Source organism: Dipodomys ordii, unplaced genomic scaffold (assembly GCF_000151885.1).
Source record: "Dipodomys ordii isolate 6190 unplaced genomic scaffold, Dord_2.0 Scaffold37, whole genome shotgun sequence".
In the NCBI taxonomy this organism is placed as follows: domain Eukaryota; kingdom Metazoa; phylum Chordata; class Mammalia; order Rodentia; family Heteromyidae; genus Dipodomys; species Dipodomys ordii.
In genome coordinates this window covers 13,806,216-13,823,923 of record NW_012267253.1, presented here as the reverse complement: position 1 = coordinate 13,823,923, position 17,708 = coordinate 13,806,216, and the positions used below count along the sequence as shown (strand labels likewise).

The window sequence follows — 17,708 nt, the reverse complement described above, 5'->3', positions numbered from 1 at the left end:
CTCTTCAGCTCAAGGCTAGCGCTCTACCACTTGAGCCACAGCACCACTTCCGGCTTTTTTCTTTTTGCTTATGTGGTGCTGAGGAATAGAACCCAGGGCCTCAGGCATGCAAGGCAAGCGCTCTACCACTGAGCCACCTTCCCAGCCCAAGTCCACTCTTTGTGATAGCTGAAAATTCATATATTGATAGTCTAACTTAACTTTCTTTACAAGATTCATATGACTGTACCACAGCATAAGCAAAAACAGAGTAACAGCCAAAACTTAAGTATCAGAAATATTTTCAAGTCAGCAGTAGAGATGAGCCTGTAATCCTAGCTACATAGGAGAATGACATCTGAGGATCTTTGTTCAAAGCCAGCTTGAGCAAGAAAGTCCTGAAGATTTTTTTTTTTTGGGTCAGTTGTGGGGCTTGAACTCTGGGCCTGAATGCTGTCCTGGAGCTCTTGAGCTCAAGGCGAGGGCTCTACCACTTGGGCCACAGTGCCACTTCCAGTTTTCTGGTGGTTAATTGGAGATAAATGTCTTATGGACTTCCCTGCCTGGGGTGGCTTTGAACTGCAATCCTCTGATCTCAACCTCCTGAGTAGCTAGGATTACAGGCATGAGCCACCAGCATCCAGCAATCCTTAAGTTTCTTATCTCCAATTAATCACCAAAAGCTGGAATGGTAGAGCAACTGCCTTGAGCAAAAACGTTAAGGGTCAGTGCCCAGACCCTGAGTTCAAGTCCCAGTACTGGTGTATGGCCACGCACACACGCACACACGCGTGTGAACACACACACAAAAAATATTTTCAATATACATATTTTATTAAGTGCATTTATGGTACACATTTCATGTGTTGAAGTTGTCTTCCTGCATGTGTTGAAGATTTGGTCCCCAGCAAGTGGTGCTACTGAGGGGGTGACCGGACCACAGGGGCACTAACCTCAATTATCCATGGATGAGTTCAGAGCTGAATGGGCTATTAGGAGTAGGACCTGATGGAAGGAAGTGGATCATTGTGTGTAAGGAGCTCTGTCTTGTCCCTGATCCCTTGTTCTGTCTTTCTCTACTTCCTGACCACTATGAGGTAAGCCATGTGCTTCCTTCATGAATGTATTGGCTCATCACAGATCCAGAAACATGTGGCCATGTGGCCATGGACTGAAACATTTGAAACAGTAAGCCAAAATAAATCTTTCCTTCACTTCTGCTATTTTGTCATAGTGATGGAAATGTTGACTAAGTTGGTACCAAATAAGTTCAAATCCTTGAAGATAGAGAACTAATGTCATTAGGTTGTAATATCTCCATGGGGGAGTCTATGTGCATCTAGAGCTGGGAATCATTGGGAAGGAGAGAGGACAGTCCTTTTCTAACACTTAAGTTCTGTGGTTGGTACTCCTGGAGTGATCCACACCCCTTCAGGATCTGAAGGCTTGATCCTGGAGAGGATGTCACATTAACTCTGAGGTTTCTTTATCTGCAAATTGCCGTATGTATGTGCCATTCTTATAAACATGTTTCAGAGTTCATGTCGCTCTAGAAGTAATAAATTTAATGTTTAGTGAAAGTTTCATTCTCTGTAGACAATTAAATTGCACAGAAATACAGAACCACTAGAAGAAATTCCAGGTAAGATAGTCATGCAAACTCACTTTTAAACTAGAAAACAGGGCAATAAAGAAATCGAATTACTCAATTATGCAAACAAGGGAAAAATAATTTTATGACTAGTTATATGTATAATCCCTTATCTTTCATGCTATAACTACGTGTAATTGTCACTTATGATCACATGGAGCTCAATATGAATAATCAGGCCACAATTTGCACTCAACATTTTCAAATATAATAAAGAATCACAAAGTTGTCATTATGTTCATCTGAAATTAAAATATGTGTCCTTGTATTTTCTAAAACCATTTCCAGATCTAACTGAATACCTCTAAATTGTACATATTTCAAATTCAATTCCAGTTTGATTTTATGAAGAATCCAAATATTAACATCAAAGATTTTTATGGACTGTGAAAAGCAATAGCAACTCAAAGTACTTGCTCACTAGAAGCAATCGTGCTAACACAGTTTGCCATCACTCATGAATAAAAGAAAATAGTACATTTACAAGCTGAATATGTAGGGAATATTGATAAATGGATAATTTACTTTTAAAAATATGAAAATCATAATTATTCCACAGTTCTGTAACCTACATAGTGTGATCCAACAAAAATCTTACCCGGTCAGAATGGCCAGTGGCTGAGGCCAGTAGTTTTCCCTTCCTCCAGTCCCAAATGCAGACTGTGTTTTTGGCATCCAATCCCACAGAGGCTAAACGCTAAGAAAAAGAACAAATTAATGCCTGAAACTGATGGGAAGACTTTCGTTTATTCATGTCCACTTTCAACAAATAATTACTACTATGAGACAGGCATTGAATTTCTTATGAACAACCAATTTTCCCCTATCCATCCTAAATCCCAAGATATCATAACAGATGACTTAGTCTATACCGAAACTCCAAAGACCTAAAGCTACTGCTCACTTGTCCTTTTTCAACATAGGTAACATATCTCAAGTCTTATGAGGTCTCTGATAAATCAGTAGACATCATAAGAACTGAATTAACTTAAATTTTATGTTTAAAACCTTAATGTGAGATTTAAGGAGTATTAAACTCTATAGCTTAAAAGCCTTTCCAGACTGTGAAAAATAAAGGGCTTTAAATCCAAACCCTATAAAGAGAATAAATCTAATAAACGAGCCTTATTCTTATTCTTAAATTTGTATAAATTTCACAAACTTTAAAAATAACTAAAGAATATAATTTTAGTAAAAAAAAAAAAGTAGTTCATCTCCCAGTCTAAACTACATTCTAAATAATTACTTATCTTCAAAGAAAAAACAAAATTCAATGAATACAATGAATGAAAAATGTCCTAAACAGATATTTGAGACATGAATATCAGAGGATCACTTAAGAGACAGAATTGTATAATAGATTGGAAGTAAATAGATTTGGATTCCCTTTTTTTTTTTTTTGTTGGTCGTGGGACTTGAACTCTAGGACTGGGCGCTGTCTCTGAGCTCTTCAGCTCAAAGCTAGCACTCTACCATAGAGCCACCACGCCATTTCTACCACTTCTGTGGTGCTGAGGAATCAAACCCAGGGCTTCACGCATGTGAGGCAAGCACTCTACCACTGAGCCACCTTCCCAGCCCGCCCTTTTGATTTTGTAAGAAGCCATATATAAGACTTTGAAAATAATAATTTATTAGCTGTCTTAAATCTCAATTTTCTCATTTGTAAAATGAGTATTAACATTTTTGAACCAGGCACTGGGGCTCATACCTATAACCTTAGTTACTCAGGATTATAATCCCTAGCTCCTACTGAGGACTGTGATGGGAAGCCAGCCCAGATAGAAAAAGTTTGTGAGACTCTTATCTAAATGGAGGTGTGGCTGAAATGGTAGAGGTAGCAATCTTGATTGAAAAAGTCAAGTGAGAATGAGAAGACTAGAGTTCAAGCCCCAGTATTGGCAATAACTAACTAAATTAATTAATTAATTTAATTAATTAAAATGCTTGGACTTTTTCTTATTTGTAGGATTGTTGTATCATGCAAGTGAAACAAGGCAAATCAAATGGTTTTTAAAATATAGTAATACCCCATGTAACAGTACATGAAAGTACATGCTCACTCTCACATGAGTGAGAGTGTATGTGAGCACTAATAAGCACACTCCTAAGGTATTCATGGAAAGACAGAGCCAGCCATGGCTAAATGTTCATGTGTAGTTATCAGGGAGTATTCAAGTTTCTTCACGTAAGATGGCATTCACTACAAGATTTAGTATAAAGCATGTGCACATGAGAAAGGCCTTTATTGTAATTTTTTCTTTGAAAATTCCATTAACAAAAGTAATTATAAGACATGGCATTTTTACCCACATTAAAAAAAAAAGCCTAGGGGCTGAAGTATAGCTCACTGACAAAGCACTTGCCTAACAGAGACAATGCTCCATGTTTGATACCCAGTTCCATTAAAAAAATCTGAGTGGATGAATTCCATTCCATTTCTTTTTTTATTAGACAATAAATTAACAGTCATGGGTAAAATGAAAACCCTTATTTCTTTTTTCTTTTATTTTTTCTATTTATTATTGTCTTTACATAGGTATAGAAAGGAGTTGCCATTTAACAAAGCAGTTTATGAATACAATATATCTTATTTCATTTAGTTCATCTGTAATGACAAGTCCCATAGCTACCTGGTAAAGCATTTCTATGGATGCTGTCTATTATGAGGTAATGGGCCATTTGTCATTTTCTGAACATTATTTGATTCCAGTCAACTCTGTCCAGGGAACACAGCAGGCCTGAACAATAGGCACCAACAAGCTATGAAATCTACCATGCCAAATATGTGGTTATTTTTCTCAAGTGACAAGTTAAAAAACACAGTTCATCCCCATCTCTACCTTTCAAAATGGAAACTCAATGGGAGGAACTAGGCAGGACTCTAACAAGAAATAACACAGATAAAGAACAAGTAGTTAACACTTTCCTCCACTGCATTACATTTGCTTCTGATACTTCAGAACAAAGTCTGATAAAGATACTTGCCCAAATGATGATCACAGAATGTTTATATAAGTACACATACAATCACACTTTGCACTTAGACATGCATTTTCATCAGGAAGCCAATATAACTGCAAGCCTGAACAAATTCCATGATCCAACTATTTCTCTTTAGCCAGGGATATACAAAGAAATAGAGGAATTGTTCTGCCTTACTTACATAAGATTACAGACTAGTAAAATGAAGAACATGTATCGCAAGGGTCTACATATATGGTAAATCTGGTTCTAGAAAGAAAAATAAATACATAGGAATTGGTGACTGCTGGAACAGGTATGGGGTAAGACATGATAGGAATTCCATCTACAAAGGAGGAGCAGAAGTGACCTCAAGGTGAAGTCAAAGAAACTCTAGCCAGTTCACTCCCATAATCCTAGCTTCTTGGGAGGCTAAGAATGGGAAGATCAGTTTGAAGCCAGCCTTGGCAAAAAAGCTTGTGAGACTCCTTAATCCATAATTGGATGCAGTGGTATGCACATGATATCCCAAGCTACGAGGGAGGCTGAGATCCAAGGATTAAGGTACCAGATCAGCCCAGGTAGAAAAAGTCTTCAAGACTGTCCTCACAGGTGGGACGATAGATGTGGTGGTGAGCACCTGTGGACGTAGCAACAATGGGAAGCCTAAAATAGGCAGTTGTGGCTCAGACACAAACCCAGGAAGTGAGATCATATCTGAAAAATAACCATTAAAACAGAGCCAGGGGTATGGCTTGATATTGTATCACCCTAACAAGCTTGAGGCCTTGAGATAAACTGAGTAGAGAGGAAGGGAAAGGGGAGGGGAGGAAAGAGAAAGGAAGGAGGGGAAGAGAGGAAGAGGGAGAGGGAGGAAGGAGAGAAAAGGGAGGGGAAAGAACGGGAGGGGAAGAAACGGAAAAGGAGGGGAAAAGGGGCAGGGGAGGGAAAAGAAATCTCTTTGGTGAATTATGAGGTGATATTACCTTCTGAAAGCATAATGCTGAGGGCTTGAGGTCTGGGAAAAATGACTTGATCCAGCCCTTATTCCCAATAGGAAGCTAATAATGGGTGACAAAGTAAAATTGCTGAACCCTGGTGGATTTGAGTTCATGCTTTCTTTTATGGAGGTTTTTGATCAGATAGTGGGACTGAGGTATCCAAACAAGGTCTGTTGGAAGGCAGTCATCAGTTCTACAAGCTTGGAAAGGGGTCAAAGGGTCAAGGTTCTAGAGGGTGCCAAAGAGAATTGGTTATTCATTGCATTTTTGTGTGAAATTTAAGACATCATTAAAGGAAACATAAATAGAGAAAGATACACACCTGCCCATCTGAGTCGAAAGCCAGGCATGCAACTCCATGTGTATGGACATCTTTAAGAATAGAAACAGTCTGGACGTTATAGGAATCCCATATGCAAATATATGGCTCCTTCCCAACTTGGCCAGTTGCGATCAGAGTTTTGTCTGGGTGTAAGGCAAGGCTGAAAGAGAAAATGGTTTCTTTTCACATCTTCTATTTGAACAAAGTTAAGAGACATGGATTATCTTTTATCCAAATTTGTTTCTTACTTCAAATGATCTAATGAGATGATCTAACGGGTCTAAGTTAATTACCTGATGCTCTAAACTGAAATATTTAGCTTTGGCAGAGTCTTAGCAAAATTTGACAATAATTTCATCTTATCTTACCTCCCTGGTTCACCTGAAAGTCAGAAACTATTATAATTCTCCAATTAAAAAATCTCCTATATGATCAACCCAGATGCTGCTTCAGTGGATGAACAGATCAAGAAAATGTGGTATATATACATGATGGAATTCTATGCTCCCATCAGAAAGAATGACAATTGCCCCATTTGTAAGGAAATGGAAAGATTTGGAAAAAAATTATATTAAGTGAAGTAACCCAGAAACATAGGCTGCATGTTTTCCTTCATTTGTAATAACTATATGTGTAGGATATTCTTAGGAGAGGACCACACTGCAGATATTTCTTTTTCCTTTCTTTTGTCCCTTTAGTTTATTCCCTGATATCACTGTTCTTTTTTTATTTCTGTTCCCTTTGTCTTGTACATAAGTTTATCTGATTTGGGGAAGAGAAGGGGAATCACAGAAACAGTGGGACAAAGGGTGAACCAATGCAACAGTGACATTAGACACTATGTTAGAAATGAACTATACAACTTGCTGGGGGGAGAGGGTTGGGAGGAGAAAACGTGAGAGAAAATGAGGGAGGGGTAACACTGTTCAAAAAGAAATGTACTCATTACCTGACTTATGTAACTGTAACCCCTTTGTACATCACCTTTACAATAAAATTTAAATTAAAAAAAGAAACAAAATTTCCTATATGGTTCTAGACTTGCTTTATGTATGATGTGTACTTTTTTTTTTCAAAATATTACTGAGTTTTCAAGCTAACTTCTGAATTAGCTTGAAAGAAAATGCTGTTGCTAGGAGAAAATTCACTGGTAAATTAATGAAATCTGCTGGCAGAAGCCCTAGATACTATCCTCATTAGGATTTCAAAGCATAGATGGGCCCCAAGGTCAAGTACTACTTCTGTCTGTTGTCACAGATTATGCATTTTAAATGAAAAAATATCTATTTTACATAAGCCACTGTGACACTAAGAGAACTACAAATTACTATGCTTGTGGTTTGTGTAGCCATTTCCCTCTGCAGTCCAATCAAAATAAAACTGTCAAATACCAAATAGTATTTCAAGGAACCTGCAGCAGTCAAAAGGGAGAGAGGTTAGTGGCATTATTCTTAGATGAGAAATCATTATGGGAAGAATATATTCTATAAAGAAGTTGGGCCATTTGAAAAATAGGTGTTGAGCGTTTAAAAAACAAAAACCCCAAATCCTGTAACCCATGCAGAAAACTAGCAGATCACTATTTACCTAATAAACAGAAGTAAAATGCTTCCCAATTTTACTTTTCAGGATCTGTGTGCACAAAAAGCAAAACTAAGCTTCTTTTCCTTTTTAATTTTTAGCATGACATTAAGAACTCATGCTTTGGAATCAGGCTCCTGGATTTGCCTAGTGGCTTCCCTTTATTATCCCCAATTTTTTGGACAACCACTTTAGCTCTTTGGCTTTGGTTTCTTCATATACAAGACTAAAAATATAATGAATACAAAGTATCTAGTACAGTGCCTGACAGAGTTTCATCAATCACTTATGCAACTGGCACTAAATTTATTCAATTTACATTCATTTACCTTTCCTCCAGCTTCCCCAAAATCGGTCCTTTCACCTGGTAGCCTTCTTGTATTATCCAGAGTATAGCCCAGTGATATTTACTTTTATCTTACATTTATCAATTCAACAGCACTTGTCAAACTTCTTAAAAAAAAAAAACTATGAACTTAAGTCACTAGATCTGCAACAGTATAATATAAAGTGTCAGTAATGGTGCAGTTTCAGAAGGCTTTGTTGACTTAAGTTTTAAGCTAATGTCAAAGTATCTATTTCTTTCCTCCCATCTCTGCACATCATGAATTCAAGAATTTCATGCAAAGTCCTTTTGAGCAGGATCTACTTTTGTCTAATCCCAAAACATCTTCAGAATTTCTATCCAGAAACACTTAAATGACAAACATATTTACTATATTTACTCCTGAAATACCTAACCCATCCTGTTCCATATACTTGCTCTTTGCTCCTTCTAGAATGCCCTGACCCTACTGAGCCATTTTTTAATAATGCCTTTAAACAAACCAGCAGATTAAAGCATAGATCTCTGTATCTAGCTGAGGGGACGTTTTCTCTAAATGCCTGGGTATGTGATAGGATTCCATGAGACACGGCCAACTACTGTGCTGTATACAAGGGGAGAGTTCCACTATCATTTCACGAACTCTTCCCTCTGCCTTGGCTTTCTTATCATCTCATCTACCACAGCAGTGTTGTAGCTCACTCGGTAACTGGAAGTACTAAGAGTTCAAGTCTGCCTGGAAGTTGAGAGTCCAGAAATCCAACTCTTTGCTTTTCTAAAAACAAAAATAAAAAAACTGTACTTCATCAATTTTGCAAACTATTATAGCTACAATAGCAATGACACAATATTGAAACTTCCTAAATTGAGTCTCTTTCATCAAAGGTCTCAATAAAATGAGGCAACAGTTGGTGTCACTCTGCTCTTCTTTGGCACTCAGTTTATTGCATGTGTTGTGTTATAAACCTGGCAACAAGAAAGGGACTGACCTCTGAAAGAATGTTTTTCTCTGCATATATAAATCAAGTTCCACTGGGAAAGCCCATCTCCTGTTACCATAGCAATAGAAAGCACTGCAGAGCAGGACTTTCATCAGCCTATTGGGGAGAAGAAATTGATTTGTTTCTGTAACATGTCAGGAGGGCAAAGACATATCTTCCTGATGCTGGATAAGATCTGGAAATTTTCCAAATATGTTGAATATTGGAGAAGATGAGCATTAATGGCATCATTAATGGCAACCTTCTGAGGCTCGACAAAGCCCACTAATCAACACTCATCCTTCTTGATCCCCTAGGCAAAAAATAAAAAAATTGTATTTGAGCACCTGTTCCAAGTGCAGTGTATTAAAAACATTCATGATTCTAATCTTATTCTGTGAAACCCCATTTTAGTGTTGCCTAGGCTGTTAGAATTTTCTTTTTGAATAATCTCACTAGGAAAGCACAAAAGCCTTCTCTTTCCCTCCCATGAACATGATCCTAGACAAAGGTTCCCAGTGTTGAGGCACAGACACATGAGGCAGAGGAGAGGCGGCTGCTCTGTGGGCTGAACAGGAAGTGACCCACTCTTGGTAGGCTTGGTTTGAACTAGCAGAGCCTCAGACAGGGTGCTTAGTACTGGTCTACCACCAGTAATACCACCCAGACTCTGGTCTAACACTATGAAGAGGGCCTTGCCTTCCAAGTTGACTGGACCAGGTGAATGGGAGAAGTAGTCACTCAGAAACCAGAATCCACCCATTTTCCTAAATAGCATAGCACTGGTATGTGTATACAGCTTGGGGTTGAGCGCAACTCCTCAAACTGGATTTCTTGACAAACATGGTAAGTGATGCACCTAATAAGAATCGATGTACTCTAGACAATACAGACAAACATATTCTCTTCCATGCAATGTGTTGCCACACTGTATACCATATTCCTGTGGTATGGAACTATATTAAGGAGTGGCTAAGACTGTTGGTTTGGAGCTGGGTGTGGTGTTGCTTGCCTGTAATCCCAGCTCTCAGGAGGCAGAGACAACAGGATACAAGTTCAAGACCAGCCTAAACTATATAACAGGATCCTATCTTGAGGAGAGGAGAGAATAGGAGGGAAGGGAGGTGGGAGAAGAGGGAGATATGGAAAGAGAGACAAAGGAAGGAAGGAAAAAAGGAGGCAGGGAGGGAAAGAAAGAAGGAAGGGAACTAAGGAGGGAGTTGTGGTTTGGGCTGGTGGGATAAGACTGTGCAGTAGCCTGGCTGGAACCATCTTAACTGGCAAGCGCTGACTTAAATTTCAGCAACTCTGTGAACTAGTTATTAAGCAACTGCTGTTAAAAATTATGTAAACTTAAAGCTAAATATACTATATTAAAAGGTAATATGCTCAAAAGTCATCACTTCATTCTTAATTTACTGTATTTTACTATTGGCTATAGTCGTGATATAACTATTGCCATCCTATCTGAACAACAGTGTTGTTATACTACAGGATGGTGTAATATCACACACCTCTTTCCAACTCTATTTTAGTGTCACCTTGGTAGCTTGAAGTCAACCATGGTGGAAATAGTTACATCATGGAAATCAACAAATGCTACAAATCAGGGCTTTGATGAATGTTTTATTAATTGTCTAGACTTGAGTGATAGATAAAAATTTAAATCCAAATAAGCTTAAACACATAAAAAATTGAGAAAATATTTCAGTACTAAAACAATATACAGGTCAGCAGAGAAGTCATTAGCAACAGTTTAAAGTTTCAAAATGTCTTCCTTTTTTATCTCTTATTGACCTAAATGGGATTATCAACTACTATGTACGTTAGAACTACACTCACTTGTCAATGAGACACACATTTTCCCCCCAGCGCTGGGGATTGAACCTAGATCCTCCTGCATGCTAGATGAACCCTCTGCCACTGAACCACACTACCAGCCCAAGACTTCCTGTCTAAATCAGATAGTAATCAAGCATTGATGTATCATCTAAATAATCTAAATAATAATAATTCATCATCTAAAGAATCTAATTAATCAAATCGTGGTTGAACTGCAACCACATGTTGCCCAAGGATACAAGAGTTCAGCAAAAATCAATGAAAGCATTCTATGAGAATTAATTTATTATACAGTTAATACAATAATATATTTTATCACTTGTAAATTAACCACATATCATTTATGTATTTATCAGTAAAATTTATAATAAACTCCTGTGAACATGTATGCATACTTCTCTTGGAGAGCTGGCTGTCAGTTACCAAAGGATAAAGTGTCTCCTCTACTTATCAGCAAAAGTACTTTCTCAGAAATCTAATTCAGCAGATAAATTAACCTCTCTGTGCCTCAGTTTCCTGGCCATCAGATGGAAATAACAGCAGAAATAAGGTACTAAATGGGTTTTAAAAGTCTTAAAGCAGTAATGAAAATCAATAGAGAAGGCATTGTTATTAGGAATTAGCTAGCATGTGGCATACATACATTAAACCTACACTTTATCCTCAGGAACTGATATCCTAAGCCAAGGAAATTCATGTACATGGAGAGCTACAGTGACCCATCCTCCAAAATATAAAAATAAGATTACCATTTCAATATTAAACTGGTAAAACATAAAAAAATCTCAAAATGCTGCCCTAAAAAGAAAGCATCTGAAGCAAGAAAAAATTTACTCAAATGCACCAAGAATTAAGAATTGAAGTATACAACTGATAAAACAAACAATAAGAGGAAATAAGCCAGACTGAGAAAAATAAATATCATATGTTCTATCTTATATTCAAAATGTAGACCAAAAAAGGAATGATATGAATGTGGCAAATGGCAGGAAAGTGAGAAGGGGAAAGAAAAGAGTGTGGCAGGGGTATGTATAATCAAAGTATTTTAAATACATGTATGAAAATAGAACAAAAATGATTTTAAATTTTTTTAAATGGGGATTAGAAAAAGCAATAGAGGGAATAGATATGGTCAAAGTGCATCAGATGCCTGTATAAAAATGTCACAATAAAATTCTTCTATACATGTTAAGGAAAAGAAAAAGAAAAAAACTTTTGTGATCTTTGATAAGTAATGATTTTTAGAGACAAAACAAACATGAACCATATAATAATAGATATATTGAATTTCATAATCGTAAGTTCAAATTTCAAACACATAAACACAAGTCACCAAGGACTGTACCTAAAATAGATAAAGAATGACTATTTAATAATAAAAACATAATCCAAGTTGAAATATGGAAAAAATGACTTGCACATTGTCATAAACAATGAAAATTAAAAAGACCAACAATGACAAGTGAAGACATAGGTCAATTGAAGTGCAACTGGAATACAATGGAATATGTAGCAATTCACTGCTAATGGGAATATAATGCCATAAATCATTTTGGATGTAAATGTAATAATGTAATAAATCATAAATCAGTTTGGCTGTTTCTTATGGAGTGAAGCATAAACTTAACTAGGTAAGATCTAACAATTTAAGTATTTAACTTTTAAGTATTTACTTAAGAGAAATAAAAGGAAGTGATTAAAATACACTTGTTTACAAATCTTCATAGTACCTGTATTTACAATAGTCACTTACTGGAAACAACTGTCCATTAACAAAAAATAGATAAACAAAGTATGTATTATTTATGCAATAGACCTGCTCCTGTTCTTTCCAATAAAAGAAGAACTTCTGATATGCACAGCATGGAAGAATCTCAAAAATGTAATATTTTGTTCAGTATAGCCCTAGACCATACAGGAAAATTCTCGTCACTGATATATTCATCATATACAGTTAGGAGCTAAGAGATATTGTCTCCCAAAGAATAAAGGTAGTAGAAGAATGTAATTTATAGCCACAAGGATGAATATTAGAGGAATCATAATAATAAGAAATCTCTGGGAAGAAAATGGATATAAGAATGTTACATGTATCCTTCATCCTCATGGATATTAAAAGCCAGTTACATATAAAATTGCTAAAACAAGAAATAGCCACAACAGTACTGTCTTTCAAACGTTTTTAGATTATCTTTAAGGAGTTGTACAAGTGGGTCTCAATTCAACATGTCAAAAAGTTGATGAGTACAATGTATCTTGATCACTGTCACCTGTGCCATCATTCTCCCCATCCATCATACTGCCCTGTTAGATAGAGTACCACCAAAAAGCAGTCACAGAGAATTGAAATTGCTCCTTTGAAAGGTAGCTGGGGTGGCAAAGGGTGGAGCAAAGACAGTTTTCCAGCATAAGGTTTTCTCTAATTTTTGAGTTGTGTATATTGCTTTTACACAAACCAGAAACTGAGACAAATAACTAAAAATGATCTTAGAGAAATAAGAATTGGCACACAAATGGCAGCAGCAGACAGTTTAGAAGTCTCCTACAAGAGGCAGGAAGTAGGGAGGGAGGTTTGATGACTGAATCAGATTTATCAATCCCCAGATGTTCTCATCAGTATAATTGTCTCTGATAAATCTGATCAGCATGGCTAGCCTTACAGTGAATACTTAGAGAAAGGAGAAATACTGCCTAAGACTGTAACACAGCAATTTGCTAATGAGAAGTTTCACTAATGAGAGGGGTCTATGCAAAACCCAGCTTTCAGGAACTATTCATCTCTCTTTTCCTTTCTTTAAGCAAGGAGCATGACTCAAGCATTGAGGGTTATATCTGGCAGGAGTCCTGTTAATTTAGGATAATTAAATATGCCAGTCATGTGTTTCAGCAAGGCCTGATTAAATACTTTAGAGAAGTCATTAGTGAATCCATCTGGCCCAGCAGCTTTGCCAGATGGCAAAATGTTACTACCTCTATGTGTTCTGCTCCATGAATAGTCTACCTCTATTGTAGAATAACATGCAGCCATTTTCAGGCTAAGTTTTAATTTGCTTGTTTACAGCATCAAGGGATTTGGAAAGTAGGAGGCAAGCTGAACAACTGTGTTACACCACTCCAACTGAGCCATGAGATGTCAAGGTGGAATTATGTGGAATTCTGTTGTTGGATTCCAAGTGATTACATCATTTTCACTTCCTGTTGCCTGTGCTATCAAACATTCCAGATGCAACTCCATATGGAAGTAGAGTCAGAATCATAGGGACAGGTGACCACCTATATTTCACACCCAAGAGACCACAGACTCTAAGATGAGAAGAATCCTGGAAGTATTTTCTCTTGATAGAGGATTCTTAAATGGAAATATGGCAAGGTTAGATCTTTTAAAACTATTATTAGCCTTGTAGCAGTTGATTAAAATGACAGTTATTTCAATAGATTGATCGGGCAGAGTTAACTCTGAATTACCAATTCCCTAACCAGTTTGCTATGGCATGATAATAGCGTTCATATGAACGCTCCACAAACTGGGGGAGAAAACTGGGGGCTTGGAGATGCTCCAACAGTCTGGAGTAGTTTCATGAAGGTATGAGGCAAAGATAAAGCCTAGAAAAGAGCCCAACATCTAACTGCCCTCCACCCCTTGGAGGACTCTGATTTCTCAGAATATGCATCAGGTTAAACAGCAGCCCCTCTTTTCTAACAAAGCCAGGTGTACACAGCTAACTGCCTAGCTTACTTGATTTTGATCAATTTATTTTGAGGGAACTATTGCCATTAAGGGCAGCCTCTGACTGCCTGGGAACTACAGTGCCACACTGTGGCAATCTGCACTTAGAGATTGGGTTTATTTTTGCTTTGGGTCACCAGCACCTTCCTCCCCTTCATTGTGTTGTTGTTCCTCTTCCCTAGTTCCCGCTTCTCACATTTCCTGTCTTTTCAGGAGATGTTATATTTTATCCAACAGGCCCAGGTGTTCAGTATTTTCAATGGTTTGGATTGCATCCTTGTGAATTTGGCATCAGTGGCGATTGAACCCTTTTAAGACTCCCTAAGAGTAACATAGACTGCACTGAGTAGGAGACAGTTGCAGTTTTCTAATGTAAGTCCTTAGCACAGTGAGCACCCAATAAATCGTTGCTGGAAGTAACAAGGCTCTCCCTCAAAACAACTAAAATTATTTATTACCAAATGAGAAAATTTCTCAAAGCTTAGATGAACCAGAGAAGTTACTTGTGATTTTTAGATGTGGAAAATGAAAACTAAAATAATTATCTTTTTCATTTTTTAATCTATTAGTATCATGAGCTCTTAAAGTCTGCCATTGTCAGTATTGGTAAAGAATGTTGTCTACAAGAAGTTAGTGTTTTATTGGCTGCCTATCAGCAACTCCTGGAATAACTTGTGCCCAACATCAATGGATGCTGTTATGAATACATATTGAATGAGTAAATAAGCACAGAACTCCCAATTCTGAGAGACAGGTGAAATAATACATTAAATGATAAAACATTTTTCACGCAAATAATTCCTGAGTTCCACAGACAAAAAAGACCAGAAAGAATATCATTTATACTTGGTGCTAGTAATTCACAGAAAATACTATAATTTTTTTCAGAAGACCAAAATTTGATTTTTAAAGTGTCATTCAGAAAAACAATGGCAAAATATTTTAATTCACAGGATCTCATACTTTTCAAGCTGAAATTAGACACAAAACAATAAATAACCCACTTTGTGGTATTGATTTTGAAAAATTACATATTGGATTCCTTATAATGCTGAAAACATTGTTAATTGGAGATGAAAGAAAGGGTCTTTGAAAGGCAAGGGCACTGACAATAATTATAATTCCAGGTTGCTGATTTTTCTTTGTATTCTGACTCAACACAAGTGGTTTCACGGGGAAACAAAACTTCATTTATAGTCTATTATTTCACAAGAAGGACAAGCATTTCTTCCTTAGAGCTCAGACACAGAGGAAACTCTTCAATCACTGACATCGAACTGGCAAACCAAACATGAATAAAGGCCCACTTTCCAGCAAGTATCCCAAATGATGCTTCATGTAAGCATCATCTCAGGGCCCAGACCCCACTCGCCAACTTCACACTTCTTTCATCTTCTAAGACATGGCACAACTCAAATGAGAAACTTTCATTAAAAATCAGGCTCTCACTAGGTAGCCCAGACTGACTTGGAATTCATAATCCTCCTGAATGCTGGAATTACAAGTGTGCCCCACCACACTTGCTGAGAAACTTTTAAAGAGCAGATATTAATGTTCAGAAGTAAGTAAATTCAAGGAAACAAAGGAACATAAAGGGTGAATCTCTTTAAGCTCTTTTAACCCCAGTGGCAGAGCTAGTGGAACAGGATACCTCATCTTAGCCCTGTTGCTAGCCTAAAACAGGCTGGATTTCAAACAACCTGTTGTTCTCAGGAGCAAGCTACCACACAAACAACCAGCTTGAGTGACAGATCCAAACCCATCTAACAACCATTGTTGTTATTCCCATTTTATGAATGAAGAAACTGAGGCTCAGACTGAGTGACTAGCCTAAAACTCAGTCTATAGATAAATGGTGTCCAACTGCAACTTGCATAAATTTGCAGATAATAAGGGTAAGTCGCCAGACACTAAGGCTCACGCCTGTAATCCAAGCTACTCCGGAAGCTAATCTGAGGATCACAGTTTAAAGCCAGCCCCAGCAGGAAAGTCCTCTTATCTCCAATTAGCCTCCAAAAAACAGGAAGTGGAGCTGTGGCTCAAAGTGGTAGAGTGCTAGCCTTGAGCAAAATTGCTTAAGGACAGCCTTCTGTCTAACACAATAAAAGGAATTCTTGCTCAAATCCTTTAGGCCAATAGGTTAGAATTTTGCCCTGGAAACAAATAACAACTGAGTAAGGTTCACCAACCAAGTAGAAAGCGACTTCAGATTCACTGTCCTTGGACAGCAAGGGGCAGAGAACTCCAGATAGTAAGGAATAGAGCAAAGATTCAAATGGAGGTTTGCCTGATTCTGAAAATGTAGAGCTAATTTTACATTTCTAACACCAGTTTCATTTCCATTACCCTGATTCAGCAAATTTTTCTTCTGTGAAGGAACAGAGTAAATATTTTAGTCTTCATGGATTACATAGTTTCCGTGGCAGCTACTCAACTCAGCATAAAGCAGCCATAGACAACACAAAAATGACAGCATCTGTTTTCTAGTAAAACTATTTATGAGCCTTCAAATCTAAATTTCATGTTTTTCAAACATTGTGAAATATTATTCTTTCCTTGGATTTTGTGCAACTAAAATGAATTTTTAAATGAAAAAGAAAAATTTCTAAGCTCACAGACCATATGAAAACAAGCAGTGGGCTAGATCTGGTCTCCTGCTGGCTCTTAAGTTATACCATCTTCTTTTAGTATATATGCCAACAATCAGTTGAAAAGTCTTCCTAAAAATCCTGTTCATCACAGGGTTTTTTTTTGTTGTTGTTGTTCTTGGCACCAACATCTATGATTTTGACATGACATAGTAGATAACTTCTGCCTATTCATAGGAAAACAGATGTCATTCTGTTATATTTACTCAATGGAATACTATACAATAGTAAATTTGGTGAAATAGATACAACAGACTTGTAACTAAAAGTATAAAATGTATTTCAGTCTACTAAGGTTTAAAAATAAATGCTAAAATCCTTTGATCAAAAATGTATTTCTTAGAGAATTATATATCACAAATATAACACACATATGTAGATGTCTGCGTATACACAAACTGATATATAATACATATCAGGTTCTTTGATGAACAAAGAAAACGAGAAAGAGAAATGGCAAGTAAATTCCTTTGGAAAATGATGGTAATTAATGCTAGAGGCTGGGGTTGAAGGGGTGGCTTTTCTCTCTTTAAAATTATTTCCTCTTCTAAGGCAATCCAAAAATTCATATGGAACAATAAAAGACCCCGAATAGCAAAAACACTCCTCAACGGAAAGAACACTGCTGGAGGAATATCAATACCAAATTTCAAACTCTACTACAAAGCCATAGTAATCAAAACAGCTT

The 17,708-nt window shown here is 37.1% G+C and overlaps 1 protein-coding gene across 1 annotated transcript in view; it reads right to left on the bottom strand.

Moving 5' to 3' along the window:
- Positions 1-17,708, bottom strand: part of Eml6 (echinoderm microtubule associated protein like 6) — a 256,723-nt gene that overhangs the window by 155,071 nt on the left and 83,944 nt on the right. The window contains exons 2-3 of the mRNA XM_013017915.1: positions 5,918-6,077; positions 2,229-2,327 (exon numbers count right to left, since the gene is read on the bottom strand). Coding sequence (XP_012873369.1) covers positions 2,229-2,327; positions 5,918-6,077 — 259 coding nt within the window. The remainder of the gene's footprint in view (positions 1-2,228; positions 2,328-5,917; positions 6,078-17,708) is intronic.